The sequence below is a fragment of the Pleurodeles waltl genome, chromosome 4_2 (genome assembly GCF_031143425.1).
Source record: "Pleurodeles waltl isolate 20211129_DDA chromosome 4_2, aPleWal1.hap1.20221129, whole genome shotgun sequence".
In the NCBI taxonomy this organism is placed as follows: Eukaryota; Metazoa; Chordata; class Amphibia; order Caudata; family Salamandridae; genus Pleurodeles; species Pleurodeles waltl.
In genome coordinates this window covers 319,606,621-319,632,235 of record NC_090443.1, presented here as the reverse complement: position 1 = coordinate 319,632,235, position 25,615 = coordinate 319,606,621, and the positions used below count along the sequence as shown (strand labels likewise).

General features: G+C 42.2%; 1 protein-coding gene across 1 annotated transcript in view; it reads left to right on the top strand.

Annotated features, from left to right (window-relative positions):
- The window catches only part of CACNA1I (calcium voltage-gated channel subunit alpha1 I), an 842,691-nt gene that overhangs the window by 662,544 nt on the left and 154,532 nt on the right, over positions 1-25,615 (top strand). Inside the window, exon 17 of the mRNA XM_069231287.1 lies at positions 3,064-3,498. Within this exon, the coding sequence (XP_069087388.1) occupies positions 3,064-3,498 (435 nt within the window). The remainder of the gene's footprint in view (positions 1-3,063; positions 3,499-25,615) is intronic.

The following is a 25,615-nucleotide window of genomic DNA, read 5'->3' as shown; positions in this document are numbered from 1 at the left end:
ATCTAACCACCTCCAAAAGCATCTGCCAGAAGCTCAAAAAGAAATGGATCCAAGAACGCACACCCGACAACCTCGTCGCCCTCAAAAACGCCAACCGCGAACACCACCAACGGATCCGCATCGCCAAGCGTGCCCACTTCACCGAACGCATCAACAACAACGCCCACGACTGCAAAGAACTCTTCGGCATCGTGAAGGAACTCTCCAATCCAAAAGCCAACTCCAATGACATCCCGCCCTCCCAGAAACTCTGCGACGACCTCTCCACCTTCTTCCACCAGAAAATCGCTACCATCCACGACAGCTTCAACACCGGTCCACCGCCAGACCCCACCCCCGATGTCTCCTCCCGCGACTGCCGCCTCACCGCCTGGACCCACGTGGACGAGGCAGAAACCATAACAACCATGAACACCATCCACTCAGGCTCCCCCACGGACCCCTGCCCCCATCATGTTTTCAACTCAGCCAACGCCACCATCGCCCCCGAACTCCGCAAGATCATCAACCTCTCCTTCACTTCTGCCACCTTCCCGGACAGCTGGAAACACGCAGAAATCCAACCCCTCCTCAAAAAACCCAAGGCCGACCCCAACGATCTCAAAAACTTCCGTCCGATCTCTCTCCTCCCTTTTCCAGCGAAAGTCATCGAGAACATCGTCAACACTCAGCTCACCCACTTCCTCGAAGACAATTCCATCCTGGACCCCTCTCAATCCGGATTCAGACGAAACCACAGCACTGAGACTGCTCTCCTCGCCGCCACAGATGACATCAGACATCAAATGGACAACGGCGAAACCTCAGCCCTCATCCTCCTCGACCTATCAGCCGCCTTTGACACCGTCTGCCACCGCACCCTACTGACCCGCCTCCAGGAAGCCGGCATCCAAGACAAAGCCCTCCACTGGATCTCATCCTTCCTCTCCGACAGAACGCAGAGAGTCCGTCTCTCCCCTTTCCGCTCCAAAGCCACCAACCTCATCTGCGGCGTCCCCCAAGGATCCTCCCTCAGCCCTATGTTGTTCAACGTCTACATGGCCCCCCTCTCTCAACTGGCCCGCCAACATCATCTCAGCATCATCTCTTACGCCGACGACACCCAGCTCGTCCTCTCCCTGACCAAAGACCCGCTCACCGCCAAAACAAACCTCCACGAGGGACTAAAATCCATCGCCGATTGGATGAACAACAGTCGCCTGAAACTCAACTCCGACAAGACGGAAGTCCTCATCCTCGGGCGCACTCCCTCGGCCTGGAACGACTCATGGTGGCCCTCCGTCCTCGGACCCCCGCCCACCCCTGCCAGCCACGCAAGAAACCTCGGCTTCATCCTGGACTCCGCCCTCACCATGTCCAAACAGGTCAGCGCCGTCTCCTCCTCCTGTTTCAACACCCTTCGAATGCTCCGCAGAATCTTCAAGTGGATTCCAACAGAAACCAGAAAAACGGTGACCCAGGCCCTCGTCAGCAGCAGACTTGACTACGGCAACGCACTCTACACAGGCATCCCAACCAAAGACATCAAACGACTCCAACGCATCCAAAATGCCTCCGCCCGACTGATCCTCGACATACCCCGCCGAAATCACATCTCCCCTCACCTAAAGGAACTCCACTGGCTCCCGGTAGACAAGAGGATCACCTTTAAACTCCTGACCAACGCTCACAAGGCACTTCACAACACCGGACCCTCCTACCTCAACACCAGACTGAACTTCTACACTCCAACACGTCAACTCCGATCCGCCAACCTCGCCCTCGCCATCGTACCCCGAATCCAGCGCAAGACATCCGGCGGCAGATCCTTCTCCTTCCTCGCCGCCAAGACCTGGAACTCTCTCCCCACATCTCTTCGCCAGACCCAGGACCTCCTCGCATTCAGAAGGCTCCTCAAGACCTGGCTCTTCGACCGCTAAATCAGCAGCGCTCCCCCCCCCCCCCCTCTCAGCGCCTCGAAACCCTGACGGGTACATAGCGCGCTTTATAAATACTATGATTGATTGATTGATTGATTCAACTCTTGCCTAAATTGGACCAGTTTTGGGCGGTCCTGAAGGATACGGGGATGCAGTTCAAGATCCTGGGTGCATTGACCGAAAAGGCCTGCTTTCTTGTTTTTTACTTTTTTACACTTCTCATTCTGCAGTCTGATGGTGTCCTGGATACCACCAGAGATAGTGAGCTTATCTGCAAGATAAATGGGGTTTCTGGTTGTGATGGCTTTGTAAATAGTGCAGCTGACTTTGAAGATGGTGCAAGTGGCATGGGGATCCACTGGAGTTCCATTATGAGGGTGTGATATGATCATATTTCTTCAGGCCCTGGATGAGATGTGCTTCAGTATGTGCGATACCCGGGGGGGGGGGAGGGAGAGGAGCCGGTGTGGGAAGCCATGGAGCAGGATATATAACCATCCAGATGCAAGAATACAGGATCTTCAACAGCAGTTCTGAAGTCACTTTCTGGAAGAAATGGTTTCACTTTCTTTAGAAGCAAGAGCTTGTATGAGGCTGTCTTTGTGTTTTTTGGCAACATGCTCTTTGGGGGTGAGGTTCGTGTCCAGGGTGAATTCAAGTGACTTGGCATTTGATGAAAGTTGGAGTTGGAAGCAGTCAAAGTTCAGGTCACTGAGCAAAGTGTGCACTCTTTCTTGTTTGTTGTTCTTGGCAAGTAACAAGAATTCTGTCTCAATTGGGTTGAAAATCAGGTAGACCCTTAACATCCAGGCCTGGGTAACATGCAAGCAGTGTTTAAGGTGTTGGATATCAGAAGCATAAGAAACTTTCCAGTAGAGTCTTGTATTAGCAGCATTGAAGTACTGAAATGCACTGGAATACTATGTATGGGTCCTAATACTGAAATAGTAGGGGCTGCTGAGACCTAGCTAGAGGTGCACTGACAGAGCTGTGTGTGGGTTTCAGTACAGAAAAAGCAAAGGATTCTGCTGGTCCAAGTTGAGGACTATTAGAAGAGCTGCATATGTACCCCAGTGATGAAAGAGCATAGGTTTTTCTGGTCAGGGTGGAACAGCATTATTGTTAACATGTCTCTCCTTTTCAGTCCGGATCTCGAACCTCTCATTTTGGAGCATGGGGTCGCAGCGGAGCCTGGGGAAGTCGTCGCTCGAGCTGGAATAGCCTGAGTCGGCATCCTAGCCTGAAGCCCCGCCCACCTTCTGCAGAGCATGAATCCCTCCTTTCTGGAGAGCGCCGGCGACTGGCGGAGGAGGAGGAGCAACGTGCACTTGAGAGTGTGCGTCTCCACCGGGCCTCCAGTGTCAAACACCGAAGGGCTCAGTCTCTGGAAACCAAGGCTTCTTCTGAGACAGCTGGTACACCGACTGCCCGGCCAAACCACCGTAACACCAGGAAGGGCAGTGGGACTACCGGTGACCACCAGGACTGCAATGGGAAGACACCCAACATCGCCAAGGAGGTCTTTCCAAAGATGAACAGTCGGAAGGACAAGGGGGAAGAAGAGGAGGAGATAGACTATGTGAGTATCTCAAAGTAGGTCATGTACATATGCTGGAGATCCATACGGCATCCAATGACTGTTATGCTATGCACCTTTATCTAGCATTTAAGCACCAATTGGGTAACAAAGATTTTTATGAGGTAAGGTGTTTGGACTTGGTTAAGACGTTAGAGTGCAGTGGAAGCAGGCAGAAATTGAGTTGCTTACTGGAGCCAGGAGTTTGGATTGCTTGAGCAACTACTCCACTTCATTTTGATTGTATGCCTCTAGAGACATCAACACTTCACAACCTACAGTTAACACTTCACTTTCCTGACAGACAATATTGTAATCAGACACAAACAAGAAACAAAAAAAAAGAGACAACATTATTATCCCTTTTTTTACCACATGACGGCCATTTTGGAACTCAATCATTTGCCTTTTCTTTGGATCTGGAGCATTTAACCCAAAATGAATGCACACCTCATAATACGTTTACGCAGAAAAACAGTGCTTTAAATGGGTATGTACTCTCAGGTACTGGGTATCTGCAGTTCTTAAGTTTGAGGAGAGTGTCAGCGCTTGCCAGCACATAAACATTTCTTGTAACTGGAGGGCACCAGCACTTCTCAGTATCAAACAAGTACTCTCAGATAGTGAGTAGTAGAATTGCTATTTCAATTTCAAGCACAGCAGAAAATGAGTGCAATCCCTGCCATCTCATCTCTCCGTTGCTGACCCACTCCGCTTTAACTTTTTCTTTGCCGCTATTGATTTCTTTGACCCCTTATAATCCTTGAGTGCCCCAACAACCCTAGCCGACTTCTTCTATGGCGATAATCAGTGCTTGATTTTCAGTGCTTAGCTGGTAAATAGACTTGATGGGTAGACCTCTAGCTTCAGATTTCAGAGTGTAACTTGTTAAGCACTGGTTTAATTCCTGACAGGTCTACCATTTCCTTTTTCTAATGAAATCTATTTAAAATAAGGACTATTAATGTGGGTGGTGACCAATCATTATTCAAGCATGAAGAGTCGGTACAGCGCATGCATTGTTACCATTAAGGATATGATGAGACCAATGTTAGACATGTCTGTTCCAACATTTATGTACTGAGTAAACGGTGTTTCCTCAACACACCTCTTTTAATGGAATGTCTCCTGCTTTAGCGGCCATTTAGTTTTGTTTTCCTCAATATCTCCGCTTGCTCGGAATGATATATACACACACACACACACACACACACACACACACACACAATAATAGTATTGACGACTTGAATTGGTTTTTTTTCAGTTTAAAAATCTTTGTTGGGGTTTTTAGGCATAACCCAAACACAAGAGAATACAAAAGGAAATACAAAAGAGATAAACATAAGTGTCATTGCATAAATTGGTGGCATTAAAGATACAGTTCAAATACATAAGGTTACAACCAAGAAAAAATAAAGAGGAATAGGCAGTAAAATAGAATTGTAGGAAACTTTATGCATTATTATGGTGATAAATCATTGCATGACAAGAGGCTGGTTTACAAAGAGTGAAGTATACATCCTGTGTGCATAATTACCAAAGGACGATGATAACAACTAATGGAGTACTTGTTAGACAGTGATTCACAACATTGAAAATGATCCAGTCTGACAATGATTAGTGACTTACTAGGGAGAGTAAGGTACACTGTATACGTAGTGTAGGTGGGACCAGGCATCACAAATGTTAGGATGTCACACAGGAGGAGGGATAGGAAGAAAAACGAGTGGGGAACCTCATGGGGGCTTATTGGTAGCAAAGTAAGTATTCAGAGTATCCCACAGAGGTCTATGTTGTGGTTTCCATGGTGAGTTGTGAAGTGTAATATTGTCTGCCCCTGTTATGTGTGTAATCCCGTTTAGCCAAGATTTGAAAGAAGTGGCAGCAGTAACCTTCCCCTTAATAAGTACAGCCCCACATGCTGCAGTAATAGTGTGTCAATAGGCAAGTCCACCCGGAGGTCCAAGAATCCCTTAATGAGGGAGATAAATTCTCAGCTAAGCTGAAAACCGAATAGTGACAAGAGGAAGTAAAAAATTCTATCCCAAAATATAGTAACAGATTGACAATAGGAAAGGAGGTGTGGTAAGTCACCTAATTCCTCATTACAGTTCCAACTAGTCGATCGTCTTTTCGGTCTAGTTTATGAAGTTGAGAGTGAGTCAAACATGTACCGTGTATAAGCCAGTATTTGGTTTGAGATAGTGTAGGGATGGTTTTGTGGGAGACAACCAATTTCCAAATCAGGGACCATTCCTCTAGGAATATGGAGTTATATTCGTCCCATTTACACTGTGTGACAAGGTTCAGCTGTGTAGAGATAGGTTGTAAGAGTTTATAGAATTTAGAGACGTGGTGTCCAGTTCTGTAGGGTAAATTAGTCAGTTTGGGGAGGGATGGATCTTGTAAGGAAGGTGTAGATTTAGAAACACAGGACTTAAGCAAAAGAAAAAAGGTAGAAATCTATATCGACCAGTTTATATTTTGTTTGAAGTTCTTTGAAAGTAAACAGGTAATCTTTTGAACCTAACTGCTCCAAGAAATTAATGCCTTTGGAGGACCATGAGTTGCAATATATTGGATTGCCATTAATCTTGAATAGCAGGTTATTCCAGAGGGAGTTCTGGTTAGACGTTTTTATCAGATATTCCAAAAGCTTGTCTAGTTTCAATAAGACCTGTTCGGTATTTTTAAATATGTATTTGGCTGACGGTGGATAAACCATGTGGAGCCCTGTTTTGCGAGAAATGCAGTTTGGTAATTTTTAAAATTAGACAGATTTACCCCTCCTACGTTTACTGGTTTCTACGTTTCTTCATGGAAATCCTAGGGCGTTTATTTTGCCAGAGAAAGTTTCTTAGAATTTTGTCCAGTTTATGGTAGAATTAATCTGTAAAAGTCAAGGGGAGCATACATATGAGATAATTGCTATTGGCGTTATCATCATCTTAATTGTCTTCAAACGTCCCGACCAGGTAATAAATTTAGGGTTCCAGCTATGTAATAGAGATTGTCTTTTCTGTAGAGTCTTTGTTTCATTATGTTTTAGGGTTCCTATCAAATAAACTCCGAACTCTATTTCTAAATATTTCAGATAACCTGTTTGCTACGCTAGTCCAGAGTCTTCTATTACCTTTTTGGAACATATATTATTTAGAGCTTGGACTTCTGGTTTATCTTTGTTAAGGCTGTAGCTGCCATGGAGTAGTTGTCAATTGTATCTATGAGTGCTTTTATAGAGGGATGAGTGTTGTTTCTCATAGTTAGGATATCATCTGCAAATTCTGCCACCTTAACCGTAATGTCTTTAAAAGTGGCATCGCTAAACAAAGTATGATTCTGAATACTGCAGAGTAAAGGTTCTAAAGCCAGGATAAATAGGGAGGAGGAGTGTAGGCAACCTTGTCTCATTCCCTTCTCTAGTTTAAAATAGGAAGAGGAAAGCCCACCAGCCCTCACTCTAGCACAACTGTTACTGTAAAGAGCCATAATAATTTTGATAAAGCTTTTGCTTAGGTTATAGTTAAGCAAGGTTTCTTTGAGAAAGGTCCACAAAACTTTATCAGAAGCCTTCTTGGCATCTAGAGTAATGGCAACAGTTTCAGAAGATGTGTCTTTAGCTTTTTCTTAGACGTGACATAACAGTCCAATGTTATCATTAGATATGCATTCTCAATAAATCCTACCTGTGATCCACTATTTGTGGTAGAAAAGGTTCTAGTCTTTTAGCTAAGATTTTAGCATAAATCGTAGCATCCTGATTAATTAGGGAGATTGGTCTATAGTTTCTTGCCAGAGTTGGATCCATACCATCTTTTGGAATGACTACTACAGTGGCTTCACTCGTTGCACCTGTAATTGGGCTAGAGTCAGCAAAATGTTTAAATAAGTCTACTAGAGTAGGTACTAGTGAGGGCCCAAATGTTTTTTTAAAAATTGCAGTGAAGCTGTCCGGCCCCAGTGCTTTGTTCGATTTGAGTGAACTGATTGCTAACTGTATTTCTTCTGCACTAAGATCAGAATTGAGGCTCTGTTGTCTTCTTGAGAGAGACGTGGTAGGTCTAATTTATCTGATAAGCCTTACAGTTTGCATTTGAAGGCCAATAATCATCTTGATATAAGGATTCATACAATTATTTAAATACGTCTAGAATCTTTTGGGGATTCGTTTGTGTTGTATTCGATTCATCCCTGATTGCCGTGATATTTCTTTTGGGTTCTGTTTGTGTTTGAGATAGGATGCTAGCAATTTTACCTGCTCTATTCACCTCTCCGAGTCTCAGGCTCTTTATTGATCTAGACCCCTGACTTCTCACTCAAAGGTCTATTATATTCATATTTCTTGTTTGTTAAAAGGGTAAGGGTGGAGGAATCTAGATTAGATATATGCAGTGCATCAAGCGTTTTGGTTTCATTTTCAGTGTATTAGTGTGCTCTTTATTCATTTTTGCCTGTATGTCTATTAAAGAGCCTCTGACTGTAACCTTAAGTGCATCCCAAACGGTGGGGATGGAAACACCGGGAGACTTATATTCTTTGATATAGTTAAGAATGGTTGTTTCAATTTGGGCTCTGGAGACGTCATCTTTAATCGAATCATCATTAAAATGCCATATTCAAATTTTTGGTTTGAAGTTAGTCCCTGTTAGCGCCAGAGATATGCACGACTGGTCAGAGTCAAGTTTAGGGAGGATGTCTCATCAAAAAGGTGAGTGTAAGTGCCAGAGATGAGTAACTAATCAATTCTTGAGTATGAGTTGTGAGGTGAGAAAGGAAAGTATAGTCTCTAGAATCTGGATTTTAGAGCCTCCAAAAATCTATAAAATAAAATCTAGAGCAAATATTTAAAAAGGTTTTATGATATGTTGATGAGTAGAGAGGGGATCTCAACTGTCTATCTAGGATTAAATCGAGGAGAAGATTAAAGTCACCTCCAGTTATTATCAGTTCATCACTCGGTATGCTTTTTAAGGAGTCAGCCACGGAATTCCAAAAATCGGGGGCATCAGTGTTAGGGCCATATAGATTGATGACATGGTTACATTTTCATTTTGACAGAGTTTAGAAAGCACCCACCTGCCATCTGAGTCTGTAGTATGAGGTATTAGTTTTAGAATTGATCTGCTTGAGATCATGGTTATGACTCAATTTTGTTTGTTGATAGCAGCAGAGCATTTGACATCAATTGTCCATTTGTTATGAAAGGAAGCTGCTTCTTTCAGTCCTATTTTGGTTTCCTGTAGCAAGATAACGTCAGCCATAAGTTTAAAGAGGTGGTTCTCAACTTTCTTGCTTTTAACTGTGTGGTAAATCCATGGACGTTCAGTGAGACTACTTTCAGGCTTTCAGTAATGCTTTGTAAGTAGTGATGCTTGCTTTAGCCATCCTGAGAGATTACTCATATATGGCATATTGAGTGTAGAAATGTAATTGATGATTACTCAAATGGCATACAACTGGAGGAGTGTATTGGGTATGTATGTACTATGTGAGTCAAGTGTTAAGCTTCGTACAATCCAAATCGTGCAATGATGGAAAGGAAAGCAAAAAACAAATAGTAAACATAAGACAAAAAAACAAACAAAATCCAATCTAAAGGAACACCTTTATTCCCCCACTACCGCCCACCCACCCAAATCACAACGGAAATATTGAAGTAGATGACAGAGAAGCATCCATCGACGGCTGTGGAGCCAGAAGCAAGGTAACGATTTATGAATGAGCCTAAAGTAAACTCGAGGAGCATTTAACCTATACATGAATGACACATGTGACTAGTAATATATGGATAAGACGGTGGCAAGCAGTGCAACATATCACTTTCATTAAGACACCTAAAAAGAAGCAACAATGATAAAAATACAACAGCATCACATTGAATGTGTAAATAAGCTCTAGCAAAAGGAAACAGCATATGAGCATATGGTAAGGAACACCAACACATGAAAAGTTAATATCCCTTATGACAACACACCCTAGTCTTGGTCATAGGAAGCATATATTAGTGTAAATTATCGTAATTTAGGACATATCATTGAAAGTATCATGGTATAATAAGAACAATATATGTGTAATAATCACAACTAAGAACATTGTATCCAACAATAGCAAAATAAGTCATAGAATAGCACAGCAACTTATCTGCAGTGATTCAGAAAGCCAGAAGTATGTATATTGTATCTGCATTATTCTGGTAAATAGAGCGTATAGAGTATTTTACATAGTTAGTGTTTTCTTTTATTTGGGCCAGGGAACTTGGCCTCCATTTCAATCACGTCTATCCAGGGAAGCTGTGAGGTCCTTGGTGTTGATGAAGATATGGTGTTTATTGTCAGCAAACAATTTGAATCTTGCTGGGCCAGCAAATGAGAATTGCAAGTTCAAACTCTTGAGTCGAAGGCGCAGAATGAGGAAACATTCCTGGTGTCTACAGTTGATCTTGTGTAATCCTGAGAAATATATATTTTCTGGCCATTCCAAAGGATATTGTTTGTTTTTGTGCATATAGTTTAGGATCAGTTCTGTGTGTTGAAATCACAGAGGTTTACAGACAATCTGTCTTGTGATTGATATGTTTGCACGCTTGAATGATGGGACACAGTGCGCTCTTTCTAGTACAAAGTCCCTAGCAAAGGAGAGACACATAACTTGTGGTAGCCATTTTCCCAGAAATGAAACACAAGAGTCCTCAGAAGCTTCTATGCTTTCAGGGATGCCAAAGATATGTAGATTCCCTCTTTGATTTCTGTCTGCCAAGTCTGCCAGCTTCTTGCAGAGAGTTTTTGTCGTCGATTGAAGCACTTTGATTTCTTTTACTGTTTTAGACGTCTGGTCTTCCACTATGCCAATCCATTGTTCTTCATCTGAGAGCTTGTCACAGATATTGTTGATGTCTGCTCTTATGGCCCACATCTTGAGCTGCATTGCGTCCGTATTGTTCTTTGGTGATTTGGCCAGATTGTAGACCTCAGCTAACTTTTTTAGTATCATGTCCATAGTAATGTTAATATCTGATTTCCCTTTGATCTGGAAGTCCGTGCATGGGGGTTCAGCTTTAGAACGTTTAAATGATGACCTGTTTTTTTTTGGCCATTATAGAGGCACCAATGCAATTGAGTAAAGCTGTACCTTTCTAGCTGCACTGATAGAACCTGTTCTATTATAGTGCTATGTGTGTGCTCCAGTGATCTCTTATGGCGTAGTTTGACGTGGATCACCAGCACAAAGTTGCTTTTACATTGATAGAGGTTAATGAAGCTTCCTGTGTTTATAACATGCCAAAGATAGGTAAGGAAAAACCCTATATTGGAGAGTGCGCTGTTGACATGGTGTAGTTTTGGTGGCTCGAAAGGGTTTTTGTGCTGTTGAGCTGCAGAGAAACAATAAACCACCACGTGAGTCAACACTGTTATAACCAGGCTGTTATCAATTGAGAGGCTAAAATGGTGTCAGCGTGCTCCCAGAAGGTAATGAAAGATAGGGCTAAAACATTGTATAAAGGACCCTAGAGTATAGGCACACAAGTGATGATATGCCGCGTTTGGAGCTAGGACTGAGAAAGAAGGCAAAATGACATCTTCCCCATGTGGAAGCTGGCGGACAAATTCAGGTGGCAAGTCTCTTTCTGCCAACAAAATATCACAGTTAAGTGCTTCCCAGAAGATTATAGTGTGTTCAATTTTCTCTTCAATTTTTAAACCATAAACCCTTTCGGGAGGAGTAATGCCCCTGTCCGCTGTCTCAATGATGAGAAAGTTGTTAGTTGCTGTCACATCCAGATGATGTATGACTATGGTGACAAATCGTGACTTCTACCTCACTGTCCAGCAGAGTCACTGCCCACATCCCGTTCTTCAGCAATGTTCTAAAGTTTGCTGGCATGTTTAATGGAAATTGCTGCCACTTTTTACTTTTTAAATTGAGGCTTCTGCTAGGGAGATTTATCCCCTTTTCTATTATTAGTTTCTTAGGAGCATTGTAAGTCCTTTTACTGTTTTATGTAGTCTGTGCAGTGTTCAGAACAGCCCATTCTCTCACTCCGTTTATCTGGCATGTGCTGAAAGGAACAAGAGTGACATGTATCAGTATACTGATATATGTCAGGTGTTTTTAAACTTTCCCTATTTCGGAGATTATATCTCCTTGCAGAGGTCTCCGGGTGCAGAGAATTGCTCTCTTATTTCTGTTGTCTTTGTTTTGTTTTTGTTTATCCCAGCATTTTTTAGAACCTCCTTGTGCTTGTTTAGTACCGTTCTTTCTGAATTTGTGGTTTAGTTGGTCTGGTCACCAGACTATCCCGACCTATACTAGTAAAGGTTTCGGAGATACTCTTTGGCAGCTTGCGTTCCTGGTTCTGTTGAGGAACTTCTCAGCTGTTGGCGAATTGCCTATGCTGCTGCTTGCCCTTTAATAATGCTTAAAATAATTGATGGGACTGTGTCCAGCTACGCATTGGTTTCATCCCGAAGCCCAAGTCCAGGGCCGGGGCTGCCTCGTGGTCAGTTTGAATTTGTTTTAACATTGCCTGCAAGTTGGCAAGTGTCGGGGTACCATGTATAGCTGTATAAATTGCGGTGAAGACTGTACCTCAAGTGGCACAGTCTTCTACCGAGAAAACCACTCCAAATGGCAAGCACATAGTGAGGATTTTATGTTTATCTGGGGGTCCCATATGGGGAAACACTGCTTCTAACTGATTTGTTTTTGTGCTATCCAGAATGATTTTATTTTTCCTGTTCTGTGGGTACTTTGCCCATTATTGAATGTACTGTTTGAAGATTAATTCCTATAACTGCCAATTGATGCATAGTTGGAGCAGCCCTTGCTGGGGCGGTGTTCAAAGTCCACATTACGGACTGAATTAATCATCTGTATATTGCTACTAGCTCATTATAAAGTGTGTGTACGTCTGCTACTTGCATAGCCTGCACATTAGGATGTGGTGTGTACATGGCAAATGTGGGCTATGTTGATCTGTCATTGTTTAACTGACCTATTCTCACAGGTTGTATTACATGTGGAATGGTGCCATTGAACCCGTTTTAATGTTCTTGATAAGAAAGTGGTATTTCTAGGTGTTGGTAAGTTTGGTACCGTCGTGGTACATTTGTTATTCTGCAAGTGTGAAATGTGTGTGAATTGTCATTCAATTCATGAAAGGTGACCCCAGAGTAAAATGTTTCTGTTATGTATGCTTCTTGAGCTTCCACAACAGATGTGACTTCCCTGCCCTCTTCTGTGAAGCCGTTGGCTAGAAGAAACTGTGTAAGTGCTGGTCTGCAGTTCTCCGGAATGTTTATAGCGTTTGCATGTTTGAGGAGGTATCAGAGTAGGGAACACCAACAGGGAATAATCATTTTAATATTCAAGCTTGAACAACCCAGAGCTTAGATTTGTGCTCCCTATTGAGCTGAGGAGAATTATCCTTAAGACCATGGAGGTCTCTGTTTAATGGTACTTAGAGTGTGGGTGTGAGACAGAGGTACTCAGGAGACTTGTAAATCAGTGTCTACACCCCCGTTGGTAGCAACATGTTGTAAGGACCCTTGTACCTCTACAAGACTGCTGGATTAAGAGCGGCAGCACCTCTGATTGTAGGCGACTGAGTCACTGCCACAAGAGGAGGCAACTGTTGGACCAACCCTCCCTGGTCTCTAGTAGTATCTCATCCAAACAAAGTCGGCCTCCAGTCCCCAAATCAAGTGCTGTAGAGACGCAAAGGCTGAGGTCTGCTGAAAAATGACGTGCAGGGTACATGGAAGATCCTGGGTAGAACCCCCTCTAATAACCTTGATACCACAGAGTGTTTATATAAAGCCCATGTTATTGTTCGTGCAGACATCCTGAAGTGGGTATGTACCTAAGCGTCAGACTGTGTGCACAAACTTGGAGCATCCATACCATAACAAGAATGCCTGACATGTTCATATTCTGTGAAGCAGAGGGACATGATGACAATTCAGCACATACATTACTGATAATGACGCTTTCACGGAATGGCAACTGATTCTAACATAAAATTTGTTTTTATAAAATCCAGGAACTGCAAGTAGTTTTAAAATGAATAAAAGATGAATAATAAAACAGAGCATGTTTATCTAGGTAAAAGAGCACAGGTCTGCAAGCCGAGGCTAAGCTAAATTTCTGTACCCAAGCAAACTAAAATGGATTCACGACACCCTGATTACTTGAATTGTTAACGACGGCTGAAGAGAAACCTACACAGTGAGTTGGGCAGCTCCTGGTATAGCACAGAAGATTGCCCTTTTAATTGCTTTGGGGTTGCCCCAAGTCAACACAAAAACACTAAAGAAAGGACTGACATTCAAGGCCCTCTAATGGCTGGTTACTTACTGGTAATTTTCATCACTCAGAGTCCTATTCTTCCAGTCACAGTTCTTATACCAAGAGCAATAGCTCCTCCCATCAGATGTACCCCCAAGCTTAACAGAAAAGTTTCTCAGCCCTCTTACATAAATTAAACTACTTTCTGTCACATGCTATAAAAAGAGAAGCATCCACATCCTATCCTGTCATACAAATCTCTCAAAGGGGAGGATATATGGGAAACGAGGGATGGAGAGATGCGAAACTTTAATGTGACCATGAAGATGAGAAGGGAGAGTAATGCTGACTATGTTAAACATTTCCAGATCTCAGCTGAACTAAATTACATAGTTATGTATGTATGATCGGTCACTGAACCCGGTACTGAGCCCCAAATACTGAAGAAGAACTTCCAATCAGTATTAACATATATTGATTCACAAAAGTATTTGCGAAAGCCCAAGCGGCTGCCTTACAGATATCCTGCATTGTAGCTCCTTTAAATACCATCCAGGAAGCAGCTAAAAGCAGCTAAACTCCTGGACAACCCATCCTGAACAACTCGGGGAATACTTTCCCATTTAGCTTAATATGCTGCGATTAGAGCCAACTTTAGCCATCTACTTAACACAGCAGTAGACGTCTTCAAGCCTTGACCAACAAGATTAACATTTACAAAAATGGAATTAGCCCTCCTGAAAGACTGTGTCCTGTCCAGGTATATCAATAAAGCTCTTCTAACATCTAGCAAATTGAGAGTCTTATCATCATCAGACTAGATCAGGACAAAGAACTGGAAGGACTAAAAATTCCAAACAATGAAGCTTGAAAACCAATTTCGGACTAAACTGAGGGCTAGGGTGCAGAATTACTTTGTCTAGAAAAAAATCTCAAAAAAGTATCAGAAGATAACAAAGAACCCCACCGCCCACTTTTCAGCCAGCAAAAATATCACCTTAGAGGTAAGAAATGTAAGTTCTGTTACCTCTAAAGGCTCAAAGGGTTGACCTTGCAATGCTTATAACACCAAGTGAAGATCCCAGGCATGTAATGGCGAATGAAACAGAGAACTCCTAAGCAAAAAACATCTTAAATGTCTAACTACCAAGAGGGGGATACTTTCAAAATCTGGATCCCTAAGCACTCATATTATTCCCATTGGGCTCTTAAAGTAGAAGGAGCCAAAAGCATAATGAGACATTTCTTCAGGAATTCCAAAGTCAAAGTTGACTCAGTTAATCCAAAAGAATGCCCCTTCTTGCACCAAGTATCAAAGGACTGTCAGTGTCTTGATTAAGCTTTTAAGTTTAATTAATGCCTGGATTGTTGCACCAAAGAAGCCGCCTCAGGTGAACAAACTTTTGCTTCCAAATTCAACCTTTCAACAATGAGGCCTCCAACCTTAGCCTCTGAGGTGCTGGGAATGACATTGGACATTTAAAGAGGTATGGATCTAGACGACCCAGTGAGGACACACTGCTTATTGCTGGTCAGTTAAAGACAAAGGACGATGGTTCCAGCTAGGGACCATCAAAAGAAGGCTCTCCCTATTCTCTTTCACCTTCTGAAGAACTCCTGTGATTTAGGAGAATTGGGGTAAAAGCAGATTGAAGCCCCTTTGGCCAAGTAAAAGACATTGTATCTACCTTCCAGGCTCTCTATGAGGGCATAATAGTGCAAAGCCTGGGAACGAGTACATTTTCCTCTGAAGCAAACAGATCCAGAAGTATGAGGCCAAACGTCTACACCAACTGCTGGAATATCTGTTCCGGCAATGATAAGGCTGATATTGATGGAAAGATTCTGCTGATGTGATCTGCAGCTACAATTTTCCTTCCAGGGAGATAAACTGCCTTCAAGGCTAACAAATTATGTTATGGCGAAGGACAAATTTCTTTAACCCGGAAGTTCAGTGTTTGGACTCAAGAAATTGCCTGACGGTTTATGTAATTCATAGCAATCTTGTGGTCTGTTTTTATCTGAATCATGTAATGCTGAGTAGAAGGGGCAAACTAAGGGGCAGAGCTAAGTGGACTGCTTTGAGCTCCCTCCAAATGGAGGATGGCCTTCTCTCCTGAAGAGATCACTGACTCTGTTCCGCAAACTGATCCAGGACCTTTCCCCAACCAACTGAGCTTGCATCTGTGGTAATCACTTTAGTTGGGCATACTCTGGACAGAAAACCCCTTTGTAAGTTCTACTCTTGCAACCAATATTTAATCTCCTGACAAATATGGTAATCTATTAGGGCTTCCTAGTCGTAATTCCCCAACCCTGGATCCCAATGGGAAAAAAGTGATTTATCAGAGAGTACAAATGTTATCTTGCACCAGGAACTATCATTGTAGAGGCCATCATCCTCTGCACCCTCAACCACTCTCTGCCTGGCAAAACTCTGGTCCATAATAACTCTGTCATGTCCATCTTGAGTCTTTGAATCCTCACCTGAGGAAGAAACACCTTTCCCTCCATTGTGTTGAACAGTCCCCCAATTAATTGATATTTCTGTGAGGATTCCAATCGTGACTTGTCCTGATTCAAAAGCAGACCATAGTCCTGTAGGATCTCATACACCTTCTCAGCGTGATCTTTTGCTTTAAAAAAAAGGAGCAAATCAGCCAGTCATCATGATATGGAAGCAGCTGAATGCCCTTTTCATGGATGAACCTCACCAAGGGAGCTATCACCTTAATGAAGACCCTAGGAGAGGATTCCAAGCCAATGGAAAGTACCTAGAACTTTAAATGGACCTGGCTGATGCAGAAGCTAGGGTATTTTTGTGATGCAGGGTGAATAGGTACACAGAGGTATGCATCCTGCATATCTATAGAGGCCAAAAAATACCCCTTGTTCGCCAAGGGAGCAGTTAATTGAAGGGATAAGACCTTGAACTTTATTTGAGGTACACTCACAAGTTCCAAAAAGCCCGTTACCAAGCTCACTAAGCCAGTAACATATAGTAGAAACGCCTTTCCCAGGTAATTCCCAAGCACCTGTGTGTTCCAACACCTTTAAATATTTCAGCAGATCGTTGATATTCCTCACATACTTGTTGATTTCCTTGCTCTTGTCTACACATAAGTGCAGAATTGCTGAGCCTGCAAAACTTTGCAATCTCAGCACTCTTTCACAAGCAAAATATCTAAAGTAAGCCTGTTTTGAGAACCTTGGCTCTTATTGGTACTAAGTCTAAATGTATGGTATCTAATGCTGCTCCGATGTAATCTTTCAGTCTATCAACTAAGGTAGACAACTTTCTAATTTTTACACCATTCAAGACCACACCATCAGACAGACTCATAGCCCTAAAGGTATCACACAATGCTTGTGATGTACTATGAACAGATCTCCTATGTACAGCTTTACCTTTGCCTCCTAATTTCTCTATATGGTATACATTTGTAAACACTAAACCCATGTATCAACTACCTACCCAGTTAGATGGAATCTGAAAATAAACATTAGTCCCACATATACAATACACTCCAGGCACTGCATGTTCGCTTTCGCCCAGAATATAGATATTTTCAATTTCTCCCTGTACACACTTACTGCACCCTACCCCTTGTGGAATCCTGATAAAAACTGATTTCATCCTGACAAAACATAATTTTAATTCCTTTAGCATACCAGACTCAATTTAGGATGCACTCATGCATCCTTTAACTTCTGCTCTTGTTTCTTCCAACCAGAAGCCCTGCTATTCTTTGAATTCTTAGTAACTTGTTCCCAACTAGTCTCTAACTCTTTCATAAAGTCCTTTTCATCCCTGCTCATCTTACAAGATTCCCTTTATTATAAGGCAGGGTAGTCTTGTCATCCAGAATGTATCCCCATTCATTTACACATGCAATCGGAGCATACAGAATCACAGCTCCAAACATAGGTTCCTTATGTATGAGCTTGTCAACATTTGAAAAATGATAAACTAGACTACGTTGGCTATAAAACAAGCTAGTAATACTGCTACAAGTTAGAGCATATGTTAGTGGAATATGGTGATCGCTGATACTACCAGCAACTTATGTCAGCAGTTTTGTGCACATATAGCACCCTTTAGCATGAATTAACTGTGAATACCTGTGCAACAGCTTAAAGAAAACATTATTGGAGAAATTTCCCTCAGATCCTTTCCTATGTAGGACCTCTAAATTAAACTTGTGTTGATCTTCTTCATCATTTACATCATGCTCTAAACTAGATTGCTCTGCTTCAGGAGCAGGGGTATGAGGGACAGTTAATTCTGCAGGGGAACCCAAGCTCATTAACAAGCATTTCATTAATATGATAATAATGACTGATACTGTAACCACTGTTGCTCTTCACCAGTTCTGTGAAAGGGTCAGCATGGTTTCTAATGAATCAGAAAGGAAAAAAGAAAACTCAAAAAAATAAGACAATCTACAAATGAATTCATATCTGGTGTAAAATTTAACAAAACTGTTGAATTGTTCAAAATTAGTATCAACCTCAATTGCTTCAAAGTCGAACCCTAACCCTACATCAAACTTCTTTTAAAATTATATTTCTACTGTTCTATAGAAACCTGGGCCTTAAGAGTTGTCACAAAGTTCAATTCAAAAGCTCAGTCATTCAAAAGTGTCAGTTAACCCCAGTTCAACCAAAATCAGGATTCAGTCAAGTCAAATGTGGCAGACGTTTTTCAAAAACAGGCTGTTGGTCATCAATCTCACATACTCTCAAGTCTCTCGGCAAAGTATGCCCATTCAGGAGCTGAGTACCTTCAACTAGCTTCTCTTTGCTCTCATGACTCCTTTGCACGCTGGTCTCTGTCTCCTCATTGATGATGTATGGAATGCATTTTTCAGACACAGAAACCTTACCCCTCTCTCCTCTGTTTGGCTGCCTTTCATTTCTTGGTCTCCCATGGCCCTCCACGATCACGCAGCTTATATCCTCTCTACACTCAGAATCTGCTCTTACAGCCACTTCAGTCTGGATTATTGTGGCTACTCATAGCTCATTCACCACAGGTCCTATACTTGTCTTAGGATCACCTTGAGAAACCTATGTGCATTACTCTCCTTCCCTTGAGCTCTTAGGTTGCACTGAATTCGACTGTCACCACTTCTGCTCCAGGTTATCACATTTTCTGAGTGTGTGAAGGCCTCCACACTTAACAGCAGTGTTCAGGACCAGGAATACTTGTTAGGGGCCACACCATCTAGGATACAGGCACAACTTTCTCATGTGCTTCTTCACTAAGACCCAGACACTGGGAACTGAGGTCATGGCCAATGTAAGACTGTCATTCCTCCTAGTAGGGTATGCCTCTACCCACCAGGAGAAAAGACAAACCATCATCAAGATGTAATGGAGCACATTACAGACAGGCATCTCAACAAAGTCAAGCTGCATGTGAGTAAAGGGACCATCTGACCTTCCTAAGAGTCTATACAGGAATGGGAGTCTCCTGCCTGCATTCAACTGCTGGCATGTGACACACCGGTGACATAACTTACCTACCATTACACAGAATCTGGGGTTAAACCAATATGTACAAAAGAGACAAACTTTAGCGTCTCGATCTAAATGAGTACCACCATGGCAGTTGCATGCCATGGTAAGTAACATATAATCATGGAACATTCTTAGTGCAGCATTCTTACTGCACCCTGCTCCGACCCACTGCAACTGTTCACATTTTGGCACCTCTTTCTGCGATCACTTCACCTCTTCCCATGCATCTGCAGCAATGAGCAAAAGATATCAGGAAGTGTCACGTTCTGATTCATTTGAAATGTCCCCATTGAAGACAAAAGACCAAAGAGTGCAATATCAAGCAATCTCATCTGGGTACCTATTCCCTGTGATCACAAAAAATCTCTATTTTTGTGTGCTGCTTACTTCACAATGGCCATTTCGGCCAGCTTTTGTAATGCCTCACAGAGTTCCATGAAACAGTGTCCATTACAAATGAGCGAGCCAAATGAGGTCATAAAACCCCTCTGGACTAAAACTGTCCAAAGTCATGGACCACACCAAGCCAATACTTACTATCAGTATAAATGGTGACTCTTAAATTGTCAGAGACGCAGCAGGCTCTAGTAAGAGTGATCTGTTCAGTCATCTGTGCAGAGGTTCCATTCCACAAACAAGAGGCTTCCACTACACGTTCCAAGGTATAAACAGCATAGATTGCTTTCAAAATCCCTCTAACATTTCTCAAACAAGAGTCCTCCTCAAATAGCACATAATCAAGTCCCGAGGGATATCTTGAATGTTAGGTCTTGGTTTGGAACACAACTCAGTAACATCCAGACAATCGTAGTCCATCCCATCATCATTTTTATCAACAGAAAATGGTAACACCGTAGCAAGGTTAAGACATGAACATCTTTTCGGTGTGAAGTTTTAATCAGCAAGAGTTTGAAAAGGCAGCTATTGGTCACGTGCTGAGTCCGAGTTGGATTAACAAGATCTCTGCAGAGTGGGGCACCATCAATTTAAAGGCATATCCCATCATAATGCCTTCACATTGTTGAATGGTGACACCAATTATGCCACCGCCTTTAGGCAACTCAGTAACTCTGTGGCTACTGGGTCAAGAGTGGCTGAAAAATAGGCATTTTGAGGTTTCATGGATCTGTGTCAACACTGACAGGGAACAAACTTCCTTTACAGAACAGTAGAGGATAAACACTTCTCGTAGTTTGGAATTCATAGATCTAGGGCATGGCAGAGACTTTCTCTTAGCTTGAGGAAGGTTTTTTTTTACGATTGTTGTCCCACTGTAGCAGATCGGGTCACATCTTTGTATGTAAGCCTTTGTAGAGGTTTAGCCACTAGGAAAAGTTGGGAATCCATTCACAACAGGAGCCCACCATTCCCATGAGCATCCTAACTTCTCTCTGCATTTTGGGAGGGTTAATTTGAAAAGTGGCAGAAATTCTCTCTTGACACACCTTTCTTGCTCCTTTTTCAATGTGATGTCCCAGATACAGAACTTCTTTCATGCAGTGCTGTCAATTGGCTGGGGATACTTTATGTCTGCTTTCAGCTAAATGATTAGAAAATGCTACAGTATCTTGTCTGCATGCTTCTTGTGTTGTCAACGCTACCAGTAGGTCATATTTGTATTGGATCAGACTGAGTTACATGGCAGCTTTAGGGTCTTCAGATTCTTTTTCAAGGTCTGGTTAAAGATTGAGTGGCTCTCTGTATACCCTTCAGGAACTCGGCACCATAACAAATATCTGCTTCTGAACTGCTATGCAAAAAGGAAGTGCATGGGGAATGCAGGGGAATGGAAAAGAGTGTTTGGCACAAATCGATGACTGTGAATCACTCAGCGTCACAAGGTAGCTGAAACAGTATTGCAGCTGGATTGTGTACCACAGAACTACATAAGACAACAGTCTTATTAATCTTCCACAGGTTTGCCACTTTTAATTTGATTTGTGCATCCTCATGGTCGGGGAATTGAAGGGACTTCCCAGGAAGTCTTTTAAAATGCTATGCTATAACATGGGCTCAATTCCAGGCCACTGCCTCTTTTATGGAGTTGTACTGGGGCATTCAAGGTAATTTAGCATCCTGTTTGAGGGTTATTTTACAGGTTCAACACCTTTAATCAGGCCTATATCTTTGCCAGCACAATTCTGGACTTCCTTCTCTATGGAATCCTTAAAATCCATGGCAAATCTTCCTTCGTCAAAAAAAGGAACAACTCAACAATGGGTTTTTGTGTGCTAATTTAAAATCTGCATCATCCTTATGGGCCTGATTACAACTTTGGAGGAGGTGTTAATCCGTCCCAAAAGTGACGGTAAACTGACGGATATACCACCAGCCGTATTACGAGTCCATTATATCCTATGGAACTCGTAATACGGCTGGTGGTATATCCTTCACATTTGGGCCAGATTAACACCTCCTCCAAAGTTGTAATCAGGCCCTATGTGTTTGAAGTTCAGGCAGTTTGGTGTACAATAGATCAGACAGCTGAGCTTCCATAAAAGACTCACAGGGCTTAAGTTACAAAATACAAAGCGGTGTTCTTCTTTAAATTACAGGAACTTTAACTGAAACAGTATTAATTATGTGCTTATTGGCAACACCTACAAATTTAATTTGTTTTCCCCAGATGGGTAGGTAGGGAACTTTCACTGTATGTACAGTAGAACAGAGAGCACCAGTGTCAATGAGAAAGGACACAGGGTGGCCATTCAGTTCTCCTTTCCACATATATACCTCTCTGGTCTACCACTAAGGTTGCACCTCCTATGCAGTCCTTTTCTCCTCTCGGGCACCATCATTGTGTTTGATCAGACCCTGGATCTTCAAAGATGTTGGAGACCAGGAACTGTAGGAAAGTATAAGGACACCAAAAGGGCTTCTATGGAGTTTGGGCACTTGCATTTACATTAAACCTCAGGGTGTTCAGATTATCCTGCATCAAGGGAGCATGGGGCATGGATTAGGGGTGTTTGCATTTGCACACATTGAGCTGGTATAACATTCATACTAGGCCCTTGACTTTTCGAACTGTATTTGATTTGGATTTGAACAGTACTTATGTTTCCAATGGCCCTCCTTATTACAATAATGATATTGTGTTGTCTACTTTAACATGGATGTATCCATTCCTGAATTCAGGTAAGCAGGCATCCGTAATCCTCTACTGACACCACTCCCACCCTTCATAATCTGACCGCTACCTTGATATCCAATTCCCTGCATTCCATTTCCACGACTAGAACCATAGCCAGAATTTGCCTGGTACTGACCATTTTGAAATCCTTCCTTGACTAATTTCAACTGAGCCAACATGATCTGGGTTCAAACAAAAAACAAAATGTGACTCAAAATTTCAAGATAGCCAGATTCTAGATTTTCAACACCACTATGTTGGTGAAAAACCTGTAAAAGCCTTTCGTAGTAAGCGTGTACTGACTCCATAGGCTCTTGTGTGGTCATAGAGATTTTCAACCAATCAGTCTCTTTTTTGGGAACCTTAGTTTCCAAAAAGTTAATCACCTGAAGGTACTTCTCCGTGACCACAAGGGATGGAGCATTAGTTATAACATCCCTTGGCAGCTCTGCAGGTGGCTGTTGTACAGGCACTGTACATTCAGTTCGCAATTCACTGTGAACATTAATTTTTAAATTATTAAACTTGATTGTACCTCTGGTCAGGACTTTCTCTTACTCTTGAAAATCGATTTGTAAATGTAAAATGATCACCGCAACTCCAAAGCAAATGCACATAACCTCTTCAATGTACTTCCCTCAGTGGGTAAGCTTTGACCTCAGAATCACTCCTTCTCCCTGTCCCTCTGTCTCCCTCATCATCTTTTTTTCTTTCAATGAGCCCCTCTCCAAACTTCTATGTCTTACTCACAACTGTATGTTAGTGATTAGTTCTCTTAGCTGCAGTTTTATCCCAGGGGTTCTTGAGTGTGTCTTCTATCATGAACATTCTAGAACATTTGTTTAGGTTTGTACTTTTAGAAGGTTGATCTTAAACTCTGTAACTGTCGCTTGAAGCGACTCGTGTCACACAAGTGCATCTAGCAATTTCTTTTCACAAGTATAGAAGTTCTTCTTCACTATACCCATCTATGAATCCCAAAGAGTTCACTTAATGATGTCTTCTGACTCTACCACATGTCTTCTGACCCTTACCACATCTAGCACTCTTAGAGGGGCATCAGTCTCTGATGACAGGGACCCTGGGCAATTGATCTATATAGTCACCACACTCACAGCTAGAGCTGCTCCTGTTTGGGAGCTGGCTCTCAACTCTGCAAAGTTATCAATCCCAGACACAACAGTGGTTGTACTAATTGTAGGGGCAATAGGAGCTGCAGCAACACTAGAGTTATCCTGAGTCATCGTCTGTGGAGGTGGTAAAAGAATCAGGAGCATTTTCTGGGGAGCTGTAAGTGGAATAGCTGTTAATCTTGGATCAATGAGTTGACGATCATTAATTGTAGCAGTGAAACTGTTCCGGGCACCATCTATCTAGGAAGGTCTGATCGACAGGTGCACTAGCACTGGTATCTGCAGGTGACGGGAGTCCCACAGTTGGTTGATCTCCCTCAGGCTGTTGGGACTAATTTATATGGGGGAGTTGTGAAGCCAATAAATCATTCCAAAAGTAATTACTGGAGTCACTATCACCCACTTCATCATCCTTCACTTCGGTCTCACCTCCCTCTTGTGCTTTCCTCTTCCCACATTTTCCACTGGGCAGTACAAGATGTGTCTTAACCCCATCAATCATCTTTGTCCTCGATGCCTGCTGTTCTGCATCCCATTTCACTTCCATCCTGCTCTTAACTGTCCTCTTGGCCTTGTTCTGATATTTCTCCTTATCTTTCACATTTGTTGCATGCCCCCATGCATTTAAGGCTTCCTATTACGTTGGTCTACGTGGGCGTTTCATTTCATACAACACCGTGTCAAATTCTCAATTATTTCAAGGTTAAAAGTACCATGAGGAGGAAACTGCAAGGACTCTGAATTCGCCGTGATCTTATTCCATTATTTAAGCCAAATACAAGTGTGTAGACCGTTATTGGTGATCATGTAATGAACAGGTGTACCCTCGGAAGAGGCCTCCTCACCATCATAGACAGGTATTCTCACATTATCTCTAAATAAAATCCTTAATTTCTTGGAAAATGTAATCTTCTCCCTATATTTGACACAACATAGTTCAATCAAATGTTAAGTGAAACAATTGGCGGCTCCCAGCCAAATACACAGCATTATGCAACAACACTGACTTCTAATCTCCGCCCGACACCACGAAGCTGTCTACTCACAAAGCAACACTCTCTAATGTAACAAACAAACAAATTGGGTAATAGTGCTAGAATGGCATTATAACACACACATGGAGTGAAACTTCGACCAGCGGGAAATCACCCTGACTAGTGTGTTTTACTTCTCTGCTCTAAAGGATTAAGCAAACACCAAATCTCAGTTAGTACATACTCATAATAGAAGTTAAAAGTCCTTATCTCAATGTGCGGCCAATATCGCTTCATGGTCTGACACCACAAACCTTAACAGGCAATTTACAACTTAATATACTTAATATCTATGCCAGCGTCTTAGCGGTTATTGGACTTATGGAGTCCAATACCCAAAACCAAACTTCAGTTCATTGCAGCAAGCACGTTATCTTCATAAGCACAAGCAAAATAGGTTAGACAACATCACAAATCTTGCAACAATATGGAGCCCTCCTGGACTCAAATTGGACACAACACCATTGAACACACTAACTCATCAAAGCCCACAAACACAACAATGTTTGACAACACTATCAAAGACGCATAACCCTACTAGGATTCTGGAAATGCACGGGAACGCCGACACCGCCAAGCTGGACCATCGGAAACTCAGAGATGCATATTGAGCTGGAACAGATTTAGATGGATTTTGGGGGAAAATCTAATTACACCTCAGTGAGAACTATCCTCTGCTACCAGATTTGATAAGGATAGTATTTGCAGCATCCTAAATTGGTGCAAATTCATTAACATTGCAATGACAGTGAAGTAGATTTTGCCCCACAGAGAGAAGTAAATTGAAAACTATAAAGGTTTATTTGCAAATTACATTCTTCAATCAAATCAATTAGACATACATCGAAATTCACCTAGATGAAGCATACATGAATATAATTCAACTAGTTCAACTATTAATGTGAATAATTTATTATTAAGGGCAACATATGCAAATCAAGCAAAAGTTGTTGTTTCCATAAAGAGAAGCTCTCTTATGCTAAGTTAATATGTAGAACGGTCAGGTAAATTCA